We start from the raw sequence: 19088 nt of genomic DNA, 5'->3' as shown, positions 1-19088 counted from the left end.
CAGCTAGGAAGCCTGGATTCCGGTCCCAGTGGTGCTGCTTGGGCTTCTCTGTCCTGGAAGTCACAGGCCTGGCCACTGTGCAGGGCGGCTGCTTCCTGTGCAGATGGAGGCCTGCCTGTGCTTTCCACTGGGCCTGGGGAGTACCTGCGGGAACAGGAAGGTGCTCAGACCTAAGGCTTTTATGGGCAGAGTTCAGAGGGCAGGCCCCCATTCCCAAGTCACCAGAGGAAACCGAAGGCAGCCCTTGTGTCTGTTAGCTGTCTCTAAGAGTCTCTGAGCCTGTTTCTGTTCTGTTTGTTGTTTTTGTGACTAAGCCAGAGGGAGAAACTTTGGCTCCACAGTTCCACCTTTGGGGGAGTGAAAGTCTGTTTGATCTTCTCTTCTTTCTACTTAATTCTTTAATCCATCTGAAATTAATATTCCAGTGGCTTGGGGTTCCTTCTTCCTTCTTGCCTCATTGTCCCAGCATGTAGCCAGATTCTTGAGGCACTAAGAGCTGATTTAATGGTGTCTGCATCTTTTCTTGCTGGTAGAATGTGAACTGGGGATCCATAGGATCCTGGCAGGTACAGGCAGAGTCCATGAGGCATGGGCCCAGCCACCCAGGACCCCGCCACCCAGGACCCCTTCAGTATTAGAGCTGAGTCTTGTCTCTGAGAGGGATTTTGGCAGGAGCTCTTGATGTCTAATTCTCTGCTCTCCTGGCTGGAGAATGAGTGACAGGAAACTTGCCTTTTTTTTTTCCCCAAGAGGACAAAGAAAACATAATTTTCTTGGCAGATTAAAAGGAAACCTAGAGAGTAAAAAACATTCAGAAGTGGTTTTGGTAGCATGCTAAACTAAAGTCAGACCATAAGTTCTGCTGGCTGGGTATAGTCAGAAAGCGCCTGTTAGTGGAAGCCTGTTTCTTCTTTGACACTGTAACCTCACTGCTCTCTTCTCCACTTTTCTTTGTCCTTTGCATCCGTGACTCTGGTGCAGTGTGCCATTCCATTCCCTCAGCCTGGTGCCCTCTCACTGCTTTTACCAGTCTGGTCCTGTTCTCTCCCTGTGGTGTGGCTTCCATTTAACAAATGGAGGATTGATGCTGTCAGAGGCCACATGGTGAGAACTGGTAGCTGGGTTCTCATCTGCTGTTGTAGGTTTGAGAATTCTGCCGCAGGCCCTGCAGCAGGGAGGCAGGCAGATGGGTGGGGCTGTGGGAAAGCAGTGAGAGGAGCCATCAGCGTGGGTGCACAGGATGCTTTCTTAGAATGCGCCTCTGGGAACTGAGGCTGAGATCAAATCTAGGGTTCATTGTATTCTCTCTTACTTCCCCCATTCCTTAAAATATACAGGAATCCAATGGTAGAACTCTTGTTTGGCATGCTTGACCCTGTTTTAAAAATAACAAAACAAGGGTGGTGGTGGCCCACACCTTTAATCCCAGCACTTGGGAGGCAGAGACAGGTGGATTTCTGAGTTCAAGGCTAGCCTGGTCTACAGAGTGAGTTCCAGGACTGCCAGGGCTACACAGAGAAACCTGCCTTGAAACAAAACAAAACAAAACAAAACAAAACAAAACAAAAAAAGAAGTATATAAAAGGGTTGGTGAGATGGCTCAGCGAGTAAGAGCACCGACTGTTCTTCTGAAGGTCCTGAGTTCAAATCCCAGCAACCACATGGTGGTTCACGACCATTCGTAATGAGATCTGACGTCTTCTTCTGGAGTGTCTAAAGACAGTTATAGTGTACTTACATATAATAATAAATAAATCTTTGGGCCTGAGCGAGTGGGGTCTGCTGGAGCAGAGGTCCTAAAAGTCAACTCCCAACCACCAGATGAAGGCTCACAAGATGAAGGCTATACAGCTACAGTGTATACTCATATACATAAAATAAATAAATCTTTAAAAAATAACAAAACAAAACAAAAACAAGAAATAACCCAAGGTGAAACCCACTGAGCTCCACCTAGCCTGCTGCACACTGACACTCCTGTGATCTGATCGATGGAAGCCAAGTCAAAGGACCACAGAACGCAGGACAGCTTACCCAGGGAGGCTTTGTTTAAAAACAAGCCAAAAAACAAAAGATTCTGTTCTGTGAATATATAATTCAAGCTATAAAAATAAAAAATGTAAAGACATCCCAAATTTTGTTACTCTGACAATCTTGCTAATAATTACTTAGGCATCCTTCTGGAGTCGCAGCATATGTGGAGATGAATATTGAGATACACTCTCACAGTGGTCCCATCTTGCCCATTGTGGTATCCACTAGCCACTGGAAGCTACTGACCACTTGAAATGTGGCCAGCTTCGGTTGAAGTACACACTGGCTGTAGGAAGCTGTGACAATGGCCTTCCCTGCTGCCGCTTCTTCCCTTCCCTCCTGGGGTTTCAGCCCTTGCCATCTGCACTGGCTACCCTCAATGTTCCTGAGCCCTATGCAGACATCACATCCTTCTCTTCTGGAAGCTGCTGCAGGCCACCTGACTTCCTGTGTAACAAGAAATTTGTTTTCTTTAGAAACTTCTAAGGAATTCTTGCTCTGTGTTTTGGGGTTGGCTGACTCCTCCTGGTAATCTGGTCTCATCACTGAGAAATCGGCTCCTTAGGACACAGACAGAGCAGAGCAGTGCTGAGGCTTGTGGCTACTGCAGAGTGTGGCTGGTACAAAGATGGCGGTTGCACTGGGCCTCCGCTGGGCTGACCACCCAGATCATAGCAGGTCCCCTATGGTGACTGTTTTGATTGTAAGTTTATGCAGTATAGGCAAAGCTGTTCTCCATTCTATGGCCAGAATATTGACCAAAAAAATCAATCTAAAAGGTCATTGTAACCACCAGACCAGCTGAGGTCTCCTAGACCCTGGCAATAATAGTGTCCTTTTTGATCTTCTAGACCTTTTCAAACTGACTGTGTATTTTAGTGTTCCTGTGTCTATCACAGACAAACACACCACAGTCAGTCTGCATGTGTGGGTTCTAAAGAGCTGCTCCTCACCTGTTTTAATACAAATTATCCAGCAGCATGGCATGGAGACAAACTATTCAACTCAGTGTATGTACGTTATGAGCTGTCCTCAAAGGCAGGGCTGTAGTGTGGTCTGTAGAGACATCATTCAGGTTGTTGTCACAAAGCTCTGAAAGCCTGACTAGGAAGATGTTCCCATAGGCTCACTGTCCATACTCATGGACAGTGACTGTAACAATGCAGGGGATTTCACTGCCCTTCTCTTAGAAATAGACAACATTGCACTTTGTTTATTTCATAAGATCATCATATGTTTTATACTATTACAGGAGAATTTTTTTTCTCCCTTCTGATCTTAAATTTCCAAATTAATATGTAAACATCTTGGAGTCCATTACTATGTGGCAAAGGGATGACTCAGTGCTTGAGCCAACACTGCTAGCATGTTCCTTGCTAAAGAGCAGTCTCTCACATAGACCCAGTCTTAGGTTCTGAGTTCCAGAAGAACCTCACAGTCAGGAAGCAGAAACCTGGAAGCTTAGAGCATGCAGGGCATGAGGCCCTCAGGGCTTTCCAGCACACAGACCATTTCTTACTCATTTATTGTCTCACTTGGTTCTGCAGATGATATGGCTGAACTTCTCCTAGGGGAGTCGAAACTGGAGCAGCACTTGAAGGAGAAGCCCCTGCGGCAGGGGGCCAGTCCCCGGGGCCCCAGACCCCAGCTGACTGAAGTGCGCAAGCATCTGACTGCTGCCCTGGACCGAGGGAACCTCAAGGTACTGTGTGCCACTGGGACCAAGAAGGGATGGTAGGGGGAACTGCCACCATCTCCTGGGGACAGTGTGGTGAGCAGGTATGTTTGGGGCACACATGTACAGTGTTGGGGTTGTCTTCTGTAGCACTCATACGCCTTGCATGATCAGTGTACCCACCGTCGGTTGGCTGGCCTGTGGGGTTCCCAGCCTACTAGGAGTTTCTGATGAGAGTCGGCAATAACACATCCTTTAGAATGAGGGGATCATTTCCCCCCAGGTACTTGAAACAAGGCCTCATTATTAATTGTAACTCAACATTCATATGTAGCTCCCTATTTAAATCATGTAGTTAAGTTATGTGGCTAATAAGCCTGGTGTTGCCACATTGAGGGAGGGAGCCAGTGACCTCCTTGATCCTTGGCAGCCTCTTCTCACTCACACACACACACACACACACACACACACACACACACACACACACAGTTGGTCCACAGTGTCTCAGGCACTGCCCCTGTAGGGCTCAGTCTGTTCTCTTTCAACCATGGCTCCTTACCTCCGTGTTTCCTGTGAACCTGGCCATTCCCTTCTCGGTTCACAAAAGCTGACTCTCCTTGCTTGTCCTGCTCCTCCTGCACTCCTGGAGTCCAGCACTTGCTTCTTTCTGTTACTACTCTCATTGTATTAGTTTCTTTTCCTGGTGATATGATAAAATACCGCAACAAAAAGTAACTCAAGGGAGAAGGTGTTTCTTCCATCACGGGAGAGAAGCCAGTGTAGCTGGAGGGCGAAGCAGCTGGGCGCATTCACAGTCAGGAAGCAGAAAGACATGGCTGCTTGTGCTAAGCCAGCTTTTCCCTTGTTCCTTTTTGTTTTAGTTTTTCAAGACAGGGTTTCTCTGTGTAGCCCTGGCTATCCTGGAACTCACTCAGTAGACCAGGCTGGCCTCGAACTCCCCTTTTTCCTTTTTATACAGCGTAAGGCCACCACCTCAGCTAATCCCTCACAGGCATACCCAGATGCTACATGAAAGCCCCACAGTGTGCCTAGAGGCTTGTCTCCTGGGTGGTCCCAACTCTGACCCAGCTCCCAGCTCCCAGCTCCCAGCTCAGCCCGCTCAGCGATGCTGTGCCCTTCCTGGGTGGCCCGCTCAGCGATGCTGTGCCCTTCCTGGGTGGCCCGCTCAGCGATGTTGTGCCTTTCCTGGGCGGTCCTAGCTCTGACCCAGCTCCCAGCTCCCAGCTCCCAGCTCCCAGCTCCCAGCTCCCAGCTCCCAGCTCCCAGCTCAGCCTGCTCAGCGATGCTGTGCCCTCCCTGGAATATGTCTTCCGCTGAGGACAGCAGTTTCTGAGGAGCTTTGGAAGCTATGATTTCTTTTTCCTTTTATCTGACAAGTTCCTTTAATCTTTCCCTTCCCATCCCAGTATCCTCCTGGGCTGCCTCCTGACTGTACACTTGTCTGTGTTTGTGAGGAGCTGTAGGGTTTTATTTTCTCATAGCTTTATTAAGGTCGAAGTCATATAATGAGCCAACTGCCCATTCAAAGTGTACAGTTAAAAGATGGTGTTTAATGTATTCATGACGTCATGCAACCATCACCACTAGCAGTTCTCAGACATTTTCTTTCATTACCTAAAAAAAACAAAACAAAACAAAACAAAAAACCCCACAATCCTTAGTAGTCACTGCTCCCTCCCCCCACCCCCACTCCCTGATGCCCACCTCAGGCACAGTCATGACCCTGTAAATTCAACACTTCTGGACTTTGCTGACCAATGGGAGTCACTACATGATTTAGCCTTTTGTGACTTCTTGTTCACTTGGTATGTTTTTGCGTGTTGGTCCATGTAGTGGAATGTATTAGTAGTTTATTTTTTTTCTTATTATTACAGTGATAACTTTCTTGCTAGCTCATGTTTTGATTGGTGCTGAGGTTGTTCACCCTTCAGGGCTATTGTGACTAATAGTGCTATGAACATTCATGGGAAAGTTTTTCTTAGATGCTCTGTAGGGTTGTCCTGCAGCCAGTGGCAGGACTCCTGGGAACACTGCATGTAATATTGTAGGAATTTTTGTCTGTCTTTTTCCTTCTAGTCAGAATTCCTACAAGAATCCAATCTGATCATGGCCAAGCTGAACTATGTGGAAGGAGATTATAAGGAAGCCCTGAACATCTATGCCCGGGTGGGCCTCGATGACTTGCCGCTGACAGCCGTGCCTCCCTATAGGTTGCGGATGATTGCTGAAGCCTATGCAACCAAAGGTGAGTGTTTTACCCCTGGATCCTGGTTAACCCTCATGCCCTTGATTGGTGGTTAACCTGGTTATTCCCAGGAAGGCTACCAGGGCCAGTCCTACTGTGCATTCTGGGTAACACTGAGCCTATAATATCTTGTTTCCTCAGAGCCTCAGTTCTATAGTTTCTACATTTTGGTCAAGTTTCTTGATACTATACTATGTATACAATGAAGTTTTTGGTAATTAAGTTGCTGCACATCATGTACAGGAACTCACTTCATATGGCCACCTTATTTTTTAGTGTTACATTTGGGTTAATTAAGGCCAGTTGATTAATCTGTAGCCATCTGTAACAGTCCTCTGAAGGGTCTCCATTCCAGGGACAAAGAGAGTGTAGCTCTCCCTGCCCACGAAGCAGCTTGTAATCTTGTGCAAGTGGATGTAGTCCTGTGAGGAGAAGGGTGGAAGGCAGTGTGTACACTGTCTGTGCTATCACCAAGCTGCTGATCCCTCTTCTGCCATATCTGGGTCAGACGGTTATGAGAAGGAGGCCACAGAATGTAGAGAAAGCACTTGATACGACATCTGGCACCTACTCCGTATTCAATAAATGATGCTTTTATGGCAGCCCAGACAAGGAGCCCATGTGAAAAGGCTGAGGACATAGCACCTTCTCAGAGGCAGGAGAAGATTCTCTGGGCTCTTAGGTCCAGAAATGCTTCCAGATGGAAGGACGCTTAGACCTGGGCTTCCCAAGGCGATGGCATTCATAAACGGGCAGCAGGAAGCCTCTCTTCTGCTTGCAGCCTCCCACCGTGCTAGGTACACATTGCACCTGACCTTGGCTGGCCAAGGGCAGGGACAGGCCACCTGCTTACTGCTGAGCTGAGACGTGGGTTGCCAGTGCTCCAGCCTATCTGACTCCTCCTATTCAGAACTGAACAGGGCCCCAGCTTGAGGTTTACTTAAGAGATTTGGGACAGGCTTGATGTCCTCACCAGTTCTGCTGGGTTCGTCTATGTGTGCCTGTGGGATGGGAGTGCTCTTGACAGTGCACTATCTGTGTAATGGGCACAGTCTTTTGAAGCCTATCTGAATCAGTGTACAAAGTAATTTAAAATCTTACTCGGTGTTCACAGTATCCTATAAGGCTGACCATTGCTCTTTCTGTTTTACAGAGGAGGGAACCTGGGCCCAGGAGGCTACATAACTTGCCCGAGGTCCTCAGCTAGGAAGAGCTTGAGGCAAGATTTGACCTCAGAGATGAGTGCAAAGCTATGTCTGCCCTCAAGTGGTGCAGGGAACTCAGGCTGGCCAGTACTCAGCTGAGCCATCTCTCGGCCCTTCCTCCCTCCCTCTGTCTCTCCTCCCTCTCCTCCTTCCTCTTTCCCTCCTTCCTTTCCTCCTTCCCTTTCTTCCCTCCCTCCCTCTATTCCTTCTTCCTTCCTTTCTTTTTTGACATTTTTATTTTTGAGATTATAATATAATTTCATCATTTCTCCCTTCTCTTTCTACCCTCTAAACTCTCTCATTTACCCCTCTCGCTCTCTTTCAAATTATGGCCTCTTTTTCCATTGGTTGTTGATATATCAGATATTCATAAATAGGGAGGGAGGGAGAGAGAGAGAGAGGGAGAGAGAGAGAAAGAGAGAGAGAGAGAGAGAGACCAGATATTCATAGATCTAGACAGGCAAAAAGACAGATAGATATACAGATACAGATAGTCCTAAATGTACCCTGTTCAGTCTGTATAATGTTCCTTGCATGTATATTTCAGGGCTGATCATCTGGTATGGGATAACCAGTTGGTGTGCTATTCCCTGGGGAAGACTATTCTCCCATTCTCAGTATTCCTTAATTGCCTGTAGTTCGTTGTGTATGGCTGAGGCCTTCTTTTCTCCATCTGCTTTGGCATGTCTGTTGGAGTCATCCCTATTCAGCTTGTGTTCAGGCAGGCATGTCAGTGAGACTTGATAAGTGTAGCTTCTGATATTACTAAGAGACATAGTCTCACGGCAAACTCCATCACCCTCCAGCTCTTAGCAATGTTTCTGCCCCAAGGAGAATCTTTTTTTTTTTTTTTTTGGTTTTTTGAGACAGGGTTTCTCTGTTTAGCCCTGGCTGTCCTGGAGCTCACTTTGTAGACCAGGCTGGCCTCGAACTCAGAAATCCGCTTGCCTCTGCCTCCCAAGTGCTAGGATTAAAGGCGTGTGCCACCACTGCCCGGCAAGGAGAATCTTTTGATGAGAAGCTTTTCTCCTTAGCTTTGTGCCATCTCTCCTAGATAGAGAAAACATTCTGTGCTGAGGAACTTTGTAGAACCCTCATCGGCTCTTCTCCTTGTTCTTGAGTTTGACATCTCTGGTTTGATTCATAGGGTCTTGGAGGATCCTGCTCCAAGGCTTATGGGCATGGAAGGTATGCTCTCATTGGCTCAGTTTCTCACTGTAGAGGATAATGTAATGAGGTGGGAGTGGGGAATACGTGCAAAGCACTCAGCACAGCATCTGGCGGGAGAGCAAATGTTGCTTGTTTTTGTTCTGAGGTGTCCCTTGGACTTGACCCCAAGTGGATACACCTCTTCTGATAGCCTAAGGAACATCCAGTTAGGGGCAGAGAGAGGCTGGCTTTCTTGCCTGGACACACTGCTGCCTCTTGGTCGTACTTTCTGATATGTTGATGGACTGCCTCTAAGGTCAGCTTATCTGATGATGAGCCCTGAAGAGCTGCTTAGAAAAGGGGAGTGCCCAGTGCTCAGGGCAGCGAGAATGCAAGCAGGGTTGCCTGGGCTCAGGACTTGGATGAGTACTCTCAGCCTCATTAGGCTTGCCTAGGGCTGATGTGGAAAAGCCTGAATTAATGATTTCATCACAGAAGGCCTTTCATGTTGGGGTGTGTAGTCAACTCAAGAAATGTTTCTTTAAGAGGCAGGCATTTCCACATAACTCTTCTTCAGGAGTGGACTGGAGATCCTTACTGGGCTCCTCTGCTCTGAAATCCCTACCAAGCAGGAGCCAGGCCCATCCTTTGGTGCTAGCTAGCTTTCTCCAGACTGCAGAGTTCACAGATCTCTCTGCTTCGGGCAATGTGTGAGGAGGATAGCAGTGAGGAGGTGACAGCTAATTATGAACGTGCTCACCTTCGCAGAGCGTCTCAGTGCTTTTCACCTGCCTCACTGCCTAAAACTAACCAGCCCTACACCCTTCCCCTGAACACCCATGTTGTGCCTCAGGTGCCTGTTCGTAAGGTGGAGTATGAGAGAAGGAACTGGGACATCCGCCTTCCACAGTGGGCAGCACAGAGGTCAGGAGAGCTCTCAGGCCGGGATTTTCACAAGTCTGCCTGTTTCCCCAAAGCTTGGGAGCCAATCTTTAAACAGACGACATGTCTAAAAAGGTTTGTGTCTTACCCAGTCTCAGCTTGAAAGCACAGTGTCTTTCACATACCCACACACTTCAACTCAGTGTGATCAGCCTGTAGGCAGACCTGGAGTGTCTGTCAACAAAGAGAGAAGCTCCTGGATTGTTGTGTTTGAGGGGCCTTCTCCCTAACGATAGAGCCAGCCAAGTCAACATTTCGGAGATGATCTGCAGATGACTGGTATTCACCTTGGAGATGGCCACTCATGGCTGTCATTCATCCTGGAGATGGTCCACTCATGGCTGTCATTCACCCTGAAGATAGACCACTCATGACTGGCATTCACCCTGGAGATGGTCCACTCATGGCTGTCATTCACCCTGAAGATGATCCACTCATGACTGGCATTCATCCTGGAGATGGTCCACTCATGGCTGTCATTCACCCTGAAGATGGTCCACTCATGACTGGCATTCATCCTGGAGATGGTCCACTCATGACTGGCATTCCCTATCAGGCGTATTTTATTTTCCACCATACTTTCCTTAGTTCTAGGCGCATGGATGCTCTCAGAAAATGCTCAAGATACATTGAATTGGGAATTTACGGAGTGGGTAGTTGTGACTTGGATATTACCATGCTCTAAAAAGATGACACATTGAGACCACCAAGGAAACATGTATCTTTAATTAGGATTTTTCTCTCACTCAATTCAAAGGAAAACAAAGCAATCAAAGTGTATTCACTCTTTTCCCTTAGGGCAAATTCTAACAGCTCCATATGTCAGGAAGAGATGACACCCCAACAGTGTGACTTAGGGAGTGAATTTCCCTTCAAAGCTTACTTTTCCCTCTTTTCCCTCCTGGAATAGTGTTGCCAGGCAGTTGCCCTGGTTTTCTTAGGAATGGAGATAGGCTTCCTGATGCCCTCAGGTCGTGGCTGAGGCTCTGTTCTTGGCTGCTGAGAGAACTTAGGTATGGTGGGATTGGCTCCAGGCTGCCCACATCTGTACCAGCTAGCTGGTACAGTCCACGGTTCTTTCTAGGCCTTGGGCTAAAGGCTTATGGGCCAGGTGGCTCCTTTGCTTAGCTCATAGCTTCAGTCCCAGAAAAAACTATCAAAGCTCATTTTTATTTCAACCTGCTCCTGTTTGCTAGTAGAGACTCCATAGGGGAGGCAAGGACAATAGAGAATCTGAGGGCAGTTTGGATTTGGTTAGAAAGGTGCAGTAGCTGCTGGGGCAGATGGAGCCATGCTTCTGCCCACTCCAACTGCCTGCCGAGCGGGGGAACTGCACAGGTATGCTCTGTGCATAAAGAAGGTGGAAGGGTGGTACAGTCCAAAACTAGCAACTACTGCTGCATTGCACAGACTCCCTGGACTTGGGGCCACATTTTCTGCCTTGAACATACACAGGATGGCAGTGTATGACCCACTGACCTCAGCTCAGGCTAAAGACTTCTTTGAAGTTCTACCAAAATTTCTTTAGATGAAAGGATACCCAACCTAATTAAACCTCCGTGTCATCCGGATCAGAACCAAGACTTGTATCCTTTCTCTCTGACTCTCTGGTGGCCCACCCTCCTGGCGGTTCCTGTTTAGGTTGGGATAAGTGGAGCATCTAAGTCCCGTTTCTTTTGGGTTCATTGCTCAAGAGTCCTCAGTGAGTCTTGCTGGTGCTGGCAGGTTTGCACTCCCATCTTTGAGAGAGTTACCTGTGATGTATACATTGCAACCACAGTGTGCACAGCCTGTGAAGCAGAGGGCTAGCCCACTTGGGAATCGGGGAAAGGGCAAATGTCCTTGACAGATGTCCACTGTAGTGACTTTCTGAGCAAGTCCTCAAATAGATCCTGAGCCTCCTGCTTCGTTGAGGCAGCCCTGATAGGCAAAACAGGGAGGGGCCAGGTGGCTGCTCTGTGGCAGGGTCACTGTGGTCTTCAGACAGGCCTGTCTAGTAAGTTGACATTGAAGAAACAGGGTTCCTGGGGAAGAGCAGTCTGGAAGAATGGAGGAGGTATGATGTGTGCAGAGTGTTCTGGAGGAAAGCTACATCTGTCTGACCTCAGGGTTTGGACAGAGATTCAGTGTCAGTCTGTTCACAGCAACCTTTGCAACAGTCACGGCTCCCTTGGATTGGCCTATGTAAAGAGCTCTAGAGCAGGTGTGGAGAGTGACAGGCCTGTGGGTATACACTTGTTGTGGGAACTCTCTGGTGTTATAGAGTTGTCACTCCCTGCAAGGAATCTGGTCAGTGCAGAGCTGAGATTCTAGGTGAGGCTCGTGGAGTCCAGAGTCTGTGTGATCCTGTAGTGTGCATAAGACCCTGATGTCAGACACTTACTTGTTCTGTTCTGACTCTCTTCTGTGACTTGTAAGACATTTAATCTGACTCTCATGGTTTCCCCTACAAAAGTATGGAGAACATCAAAGGAGACAGCGAGAGGATGCTTTGAAACATACAGATGCAGGTCAAGTGAAGGTCTTCATGTAGCATCACCGTAGTGTGCCGGAGCTTAGGAGCAGAGCAGACTCAAGGTTGCCTCCTCATCCCTCTGCAGCCTTACACCTACATATCATCAAGGACTTTGCCCTCTTACACACTTCCCTGCTTGGGTTAAAGGTCTAACTAGGGCCAAGAGTGGTGCTTCCAGCTGTCCCTGGGGTTGATTTCTTGACCCTTCCTCACAATGTAAACAAAGAGTATGTGTATTATCTATTCAATGTGTAGACACATCAAGAGGACATGGACACTGCATCTCCCCAGAGACATAGCATTGACCATCTACTGTGTGTTCTCCCAGGTCCCCTATACACTTGCCGTTCATGAGTTTGGGTTTTTCTATAAGAATGAAATTTTATTACATATTCTGCTCCATGATGTGCATATTTGTACCTTGTGAGAGTTCTTGAACACCTTTCCCAACAATAGATGATTTCTGCAGTTTTTAGGAGCTACCCAGTTTCTTTCCTTGTGTGGGCAAGGTGTCACTTAGGCCTCTACTTTGGACATGTCTCTTGTTTTAGCTTTTCACCATTATCCCTAAGACAGTCAGTTGTAGGCTCATAGCCTGGCCTTTGTATTTGTTCCTCATAGCCCTAATCAGAAAGTTTCTAGAAATAGAGAGTCTGTGTCAAAAGAGAAGGATTTTTAGATTATTCTGTAGAATATCTAGATTTGTGTTCAGATTTAAATATGAAATGTCCTCCTGGGCTTGTGCATTGAAGGCCTGGGCCCCAGCTGGGGGAGCTCTGTTGGGAGATAATGGGAAGTGAGCTCACTTGGGGGATGCTCTGCAAGAATCTACCTTGTCCATGCCCCTGCAGCTCAGCCACTGTACCCTCCCTACCACAGTGCTATAGCTCAGAAAAGGCCACACAATGAAACCAGGGGATCCTGAGCAAACCCCTGTGCCTGTGGCTGCAAGAAACCTTCCACCCTTCAAGTTGGCTTCCTTGGGTGTGTGCCCCAACAATGTAAAGCTGACCAGCACAGCCTGCGTGCCTGTGTGTGCCTGTGTGTGCCTGTCTTCCTTCAGCATGAGGGCCCAGCCTCCTCCATGTGTCCAGCACCATGTAACAGACAAATCATGCCTGTGACAAATCATCATTGCCTAAGTTGGAAGACCTATTTCTGTTCTACCATCTTTCCAGAATACTCTGTGTATAGCTTAGAAAGATTTTGTGTGTGTGTTTGTGAGTGTGCGTTTGTGTGTTTATGTGCATGCACATGGAGGTTATAGGACAACTCAGGAGTCCGTCCTCTCCTGACATCAGTGGAGTCTGGGGCTGAGCTCAGGTTGTCAGTACTGTGTGCAAGCACCTTTCCCTCAGGTTGTCAGGACTGTGTGCAAGCACCTTTACCTCCTGGAGCATATCTCGATGGCCCAAATGTTTGTTCCTAACAAATTTATTGATATATAATTCATATATTTTGCCATAAAATCTAACCATTAAAGTATATAAAGCAACAATTTTTACTATATTTGGAGTTGTGAAACTATCACTAGTTGATTTTAGAAAATGTTATCACCTGTCAGAAAATACTTATACTCATTAGATAGCATTGCCTCCCAGGGTCCAGCCCACTCAGCACTCAGCTAACTGCTATGCATTCTGTCTCTATAGATTTATCTATTCCAGAAATTTTATATAAATTTTTTGAGTTTGACTTCTTTTGCCTAGCATGCTTTCAAGGTTCTTAGATGTTAGCTTGTGTGTCATTTTTTAATGGCTGAAACAATGTTACTGTAAGTAGCTGAGCACAGATTTGGGGTGAGCATGTATTTTCATATGACTGTGTACCTGCTAGCATTACGGGGCAATGGGTAACTCTGAGCTTACCCTTTTGAGGAACCAAAGACTACTTTCCAAAGGACTATACCTGTGCAGAGTCCGGTTTCTTCCAGATCCTTGTCAACATTTATTAATATCTGTCATTTAAACATTTTTAATCTAGTTTTTAAACTATGGGTATATGTACGTGTCTGAGTGAGTTGTACCTGTGAGGGAGTGCAGTCCCCACAGAAGCCACAAGAGGGCATCGGAGCCTCTGGAACTGGAGTTCTGTGAGCTTCTGGGCCAACACTTTACCACTGAGCTACCTCTCCATCCCCTTCTGACCTGACTGTTATGTGAGACTATCCATAACCACTCTGATTTTCATCTATGTCTCCCCAGTGCCTGATGACACTGAGCAGTTGTCACACTTTTGCCATTTACTTGTCTCTTCAAAGAGAGATCTATTTTTTCTACTGAGCCGCAGTAGTTTTATTTGTTTACATTTTTAGCTATAGATCATTTTGCCAAGGTATGGTCTGTAAATATTTCAACTCAGTCTGTGCTATCTTTAACTTCCTTTTTTCCTTTAAAAAATGATATAATTATGCTTTAGTTATAGCCTTTCACCTCTCCTAACTTCTCCCAGATCTTCATGCCTACCCACACAACTTCATAGCCTTTCTTTCATTTAAAAAGCAAACCAAACCATGGATTCCATCTTGTGTTAGGCAGCTGCCCCTGAGCATGAGGCCTGCCTTTAGGCACAATTAACACACCCGCTTCCACCGCACTGAAGAAAACTGATTGTTCCTATACCCAGCAGCTATCAGTTGCAAATAGCCTCTTTGTTAGGAGTGAGATTTTGTGCCCTCTCCCTCTCCTCCATGATGGGATTCTGTCTAGTTTCTGTGTGTACCACACTCCTGTCTGCATTCATGTGCGTATCAGACCCGTTGTGTCCGGATGACACTGTCCTGACAGTCATCTGCCATCTCCTGGCTCTTAGAATCTTTCCACCTCTTCTTCTGCTTAGATCCCTGAGCCTTGAGAGGATGAGTTTGAGAGACTTCCCCTTTAGGGCTAAGTGCTCCAAAATCTCTCACCCTCTGCACATTGTCCAGTTGTGGGTCTCTGTGTTAATTACCACATACCACCAGAAGCTTCTCTGATGAGGGCTGGGTGATTCTCTGTTCTATGGGTATAACAACATGTTATTAGGAGTCATTTCATTACTGTGCTTCTATACCAGAGTAATAGTAATAGTTTTTTCTACACCAATGCCCCTTGAAATACAAAAGCTGAGTTTTTTGTTGTTTTTTCCTCTGGAAACTATTCCTTGTCAACACAGACTTATTCCTTAGGTTTATTGTATAAAGAGCTTTATGATGTTAACTAGTAAACTTAGATCTCATAACTCCATTATGAGTTAATTTTCATTTATTTTTATGAGGGCAAAGTACAAATTTATTCTTTTACGTGTGGAGTTCCTGTTGTTTTAGAACCATTTGTTAAGGAGACAATTCTTTTTCCACCATCCTTATTGTTGAATATAAATGTGATTGCTCATCTCTGGACTCCCTTGGCCACTGAATCTATCCTTTGTACTGCAAGGTCATTATCCATATGGCTGTGTAGTGCATTTTGAACTTGCAAAGTCCTTGGGTCATTTTTTCCTTCTTAAGATTGTTTCAGCTCTTTAGAATCCTGATATTTCCATGTAAATTTTAGGACAGATTGTAAATTACGGCAGGAAAGTTTTGATGAGGACACTGTTGAATCTGTAGGTATATTTGGACAGTATTGTCATCTTCTAATCCATGAACATGGAATGCCTTCTTTCATTTAAAAATATTGTTTAGGTTTTTAAAAAAAGATTTATTTATCTTATATATATAAGTACACTGTCACTGTCTTCAGACACACCAGAAAAGGGCATCAGATCTCCTTACAAATGGTTGTAAGCCACCATGTGGTTGCTGGGAATTGAACTCAGGACCTCTGGAAGAGCAGCCAATGCTCTTAACCAGTGAGCCATCTCTCCATTCCCTGTCTAGGTTTTTTGGGATATGTATATTCCTTTTAAACATTTTATTCTAAGTATTTACTTCTTTTAGATGTTACTAGGATTGTTCCCTGGATTCACTTGAGATTGCTCAGTGCCGTCAGAGTACAGTTGGTCTCCTTGTGTTGTCTCATATTCCACAATCCAGATGACCTCCAGTAGCTCTGAAGGGTTTTTAAAGGCATGGTTTTAGTGTTTTCTATGTAATATTATAACATCTGCAGGTACAGATAGTTTTAGTTCTTTCTTTCTGTTGTATATCTGCACAGCTGGTGCTTCCTTGTGTCCTCATTAATGGTGGCAAATGGAAGTGACCAGAGCAGGCATCCTTGTGGGAGGGGAATTTTATGATTAAGTTTGGCTTATTGAGTTTTCTTTTATGACTTTTATCAACTCTGTGAAGTTTTCTCCTATTTCTAGTTTGTTGGATTTCTAAAAATCACATATGTGTGCTAGAGAATACGGGGTACTTTTCTCCCCTCTGATGTGAAGGTTGTGTAATTTGTGTGCCTCATTCTTTTAGTATGTTGGTTTCCATATGTTAGCTCAGGCTTGCATTCCTGGGATCCATCCCACTTGGTCATGGTGTCTAATCATTTTCTGTGTAGCTGTGTTTGGGGTATTAGTCTTATTGAGGCTTTCTATAGCTGTATACATACAGGACACCCATGGTCTCCATGTGAAGGCTTGGCTTTGTCATGAAGACTGACATCAGAGGGTGGGTTTGGTTTTTGGCACTACTTCTTAGACACCCATATGCATCTGGGATTTTCTGTGGGTTTGATTGCTAACTCAGTCTCTTGTTGCTCCATTACCCTAGGCTTCAGCAGCCTCTCCCTGCTCTCCACATTGCTCTGTGTGTGGCATCTGTTGCCATATTTGTGTCTGTTGTGGTGTTTTTTCCTTTGTTTTGATTTCCTTTTGGAGACACTGTCTCTCTGTTGCCCGAGCTTGCCTTGAGCATTCAGTCTTCCTGCCTCTGCCTTCTGAGTAGGAGTTACAGCTATGCATTATCTGGCTGGACGGCCCCAGACATCCAGCTCTGGCATCGGCTCGATGGAACTCTGAGCTAGTCAATAGGGACAGGCAATCCTGGCTGTTTTTAGCTGGCTCCAGTTTCAGGATTGGCGACTTTGCACAGACTCTGCATTTCATCCTTCAGTGGTAATTTGAACAGTGCTGTGCCCATGCTTTAAAGCGGACTCAGTATACATCATAGTCAAGCAGACAGCACTTTCTGTAATGCAGTTGATTGACAGCGTCAGTCTAGTGGACAAATTCCGCATCTTCTCTTGCCAGGAAGCTGCCAACTATTGGCAAGTTTTAAGGATGAAGACTGGCTTGAATGAATGTATAAGTAAGAATGATCTTTGTGTGCAGGGCGAGGAGTAGCTAGGAAGGAATTAAAGACTTTAGAGAAGGAGGCTTGTGGGAGGCTGTGAACGGGACCCAGGCTCTTCCTTCCTCTGTATTCTGCCTCTCAGAGGCTCTCACTTCTGCAGACTGTTTCCCAGGGCCAATCAGTTGATTTGAGCCTGGCTTTGGCCACCAGAAGGCACTGCTGGAAGCCATCGGGTAGAATGAGAGAAAAGTCACAGTATGTCCAGCTCCTGACAAATGAAATGTCCCTCTCTGTTTAACTCCCACACAATGACCCCAGCTTCTGGGCCCTTTCAACCCCACCTCCTCTCTCTGGCCTTTCCAGCTTTCCTGATGGCAGCAACTTCCTGCTGATGCTAGATTCTGAGGTGGGTGGGTAGCCCTGTGGCTTTCCTTCTTCATCTTTCATCTCTTATGCAGACAGTTCCAAGCATTAAATTCCTGTCATTTCAAAAGCTTGCATGCCTCCTCTGTCCTCACTGGTCCTAACTGATACCAGCAGTACAGCCAAGGCCTAGATTCGAAGTACAGAGGGCTGCACAAGGCTAGGGCAGACACGTCCGAACTGGGAGGTGTTTGCAAGAGAGCTGCAGGCAGTGAGGACAAGCTGTGTGTGAGGGGCTAATAAGGCAAGTGAGTGTGGGAAGGGCGAAGGCAGCAACAACTGCAGCCGCTGAACCTCACAGGAGGATTTCCCTGGGCCACAAGGGAGCTATGGGGCTGGAGCTGAGGTGATGAACTCTGAGCACCTGGGAATCTGCTCGGCTAAAAGGATTTCTGTGTACTAGTTTTTGGTCAGAATTAAAGGATTCTCTGCATATAAGGTGGGGTGACTGGAGTTCACTGTGGAGGACCACAGTGAAGGAGAACAAGGACTGATCTTGGTGCTCCCAGGGTTATCTGTAGGAAAAGTGCTCAGTGGAGCTCTGGTCTCAGGAGAGAGGGGTCTGAGTGACATGGGACTTTCCCTCTGTGTATTCCCCATTGCTGCAGGTGACGTTTACACATGATGAAGGCAGACAGCGACCTGAGTGTCAGCATAAGTCAAGCTGAAATTAAGAATCCACAGTAAAGTAAGAGTTCCCCTATGCTCAGAGTTTGGGTTCTCAATGAGTTTTCTGCTAAATGTAGGCACACTTTCTTTTCCTTCCAGAGTTGTGGACGGCTCTCAGATGGCCAGACTGGCACGTATCCTGCTGTGTCCTACCCGCCCTCTTCTCCAGGCCACCTACCGCCCACTCACCTGCCCTCACCTCCTCCAGGCCCACTCCCTAACTGGGTTTGTCTTCTTCCAGCTTGACGCTGAGCTCTTGTTCCTCAGTGACACTGTTGTTGCATGCAAACCCCACTCTACTTCCGCTGATCCCACATGGTCTAGTTTGGCACTCAGCTTTGGTTTAATTATTTCACGTCTGCCACTTGCCTTTCCATAACTAGATTATATAGTTAATTAATTCATGGGATTAGCAAATACATGGGCACATGGCCTAGGCTGGGCATTGAAGCTCTTTCATGTCCATACTGCTTGTTCTCTGTACTAGAACAGGGGTAGAGCTGCCTCACAGGCCGCCTATACAAGACTGTTTCTTAGAGCTTTGGCTTGGCATGCAGGGTACATAACGGGTCATGAACTCTACTCAGATAGACACTGGTTGTTAAGTCAGAAGTGAGAGCTTTTCAGTGTGTCTGAAATCCTGCCTATTTAGATGAATAGAGATGTGGTCAATGGCATGCTCTGAAGCACATAATCTTGTCTGTAGCCCCTTTCCTGCTGACACTCACCTTTAGGTCTACAGACTGCCTCCAATCTGTTTGGCTAAAGAGCCTCCGTAAAGCAGTTAGCTCTTGCACTGTGGCAGTCAGCTTCCTCCTAGGATCTCCTAGGGGCCTGGACTTGCACAAAGTCTGATATGGGCTATCACCTGGCCTAGATCTTGTGTTTTGACTAATTGGGTCCCAAGTGCAGGCCTTGCTTGGTCCGAGCCCCTTCTAGTCCCCTGTGGCTGCCAAACCATGTCTAGTGCTCATTTTCTTCCCCCAGATATTCATGATGCT

The 19088-nt window shown here is 46.5% G+C and overlaps 1 protein-coding gene across 3 annotated transcripts in view; it reads left to right on the top strand.

Annotated features, from left to right (window-relative positions):
* Window positions 1-19088, top strand: part of Ttc7b (tetratricopeptide repeat domain 7B) — a 222094-nt gene that overhangs the window by 19957 nt on the left and 183049 nt on the right. For all 3 annotated transcript variants that reach the window (XM_031356455.1, XM_031356456.1, XM_031356454.1), the window contains exons 2-3: window positions 3582-3736; window positions 5807-5975. In XM_031356455.1, the coding sequence (XP_031212315.1) occupies window positions 3582-3736; window positions 5807-5975 (324 nt within the window). The remainder of the gene's footprint in view (window positions 1-3581; window positions 3737-5806; window positions 5976-19088) is intronic.

This window comes from Mastomys coucha, unplaced genomic scaffold (genome assembly GCF_008632895.1).
Source record: "Mastomys coucha isolate ucsf_1 unplaced genomic scaffold, UCSF_Mcou_1 pScaffold6, whole genome shotgun sequence".
Classification (NCBI taxonomy): Eukaryota; Metazoa; Chordata; class Mammalia; order Rodentia; family Muridae; genus Mastomys; species Mastomys coucha.
Note: the sequence above shows the minus strand (reverse complement) of the source record. Positions and strands in the feature narration are given on the sequence as shown.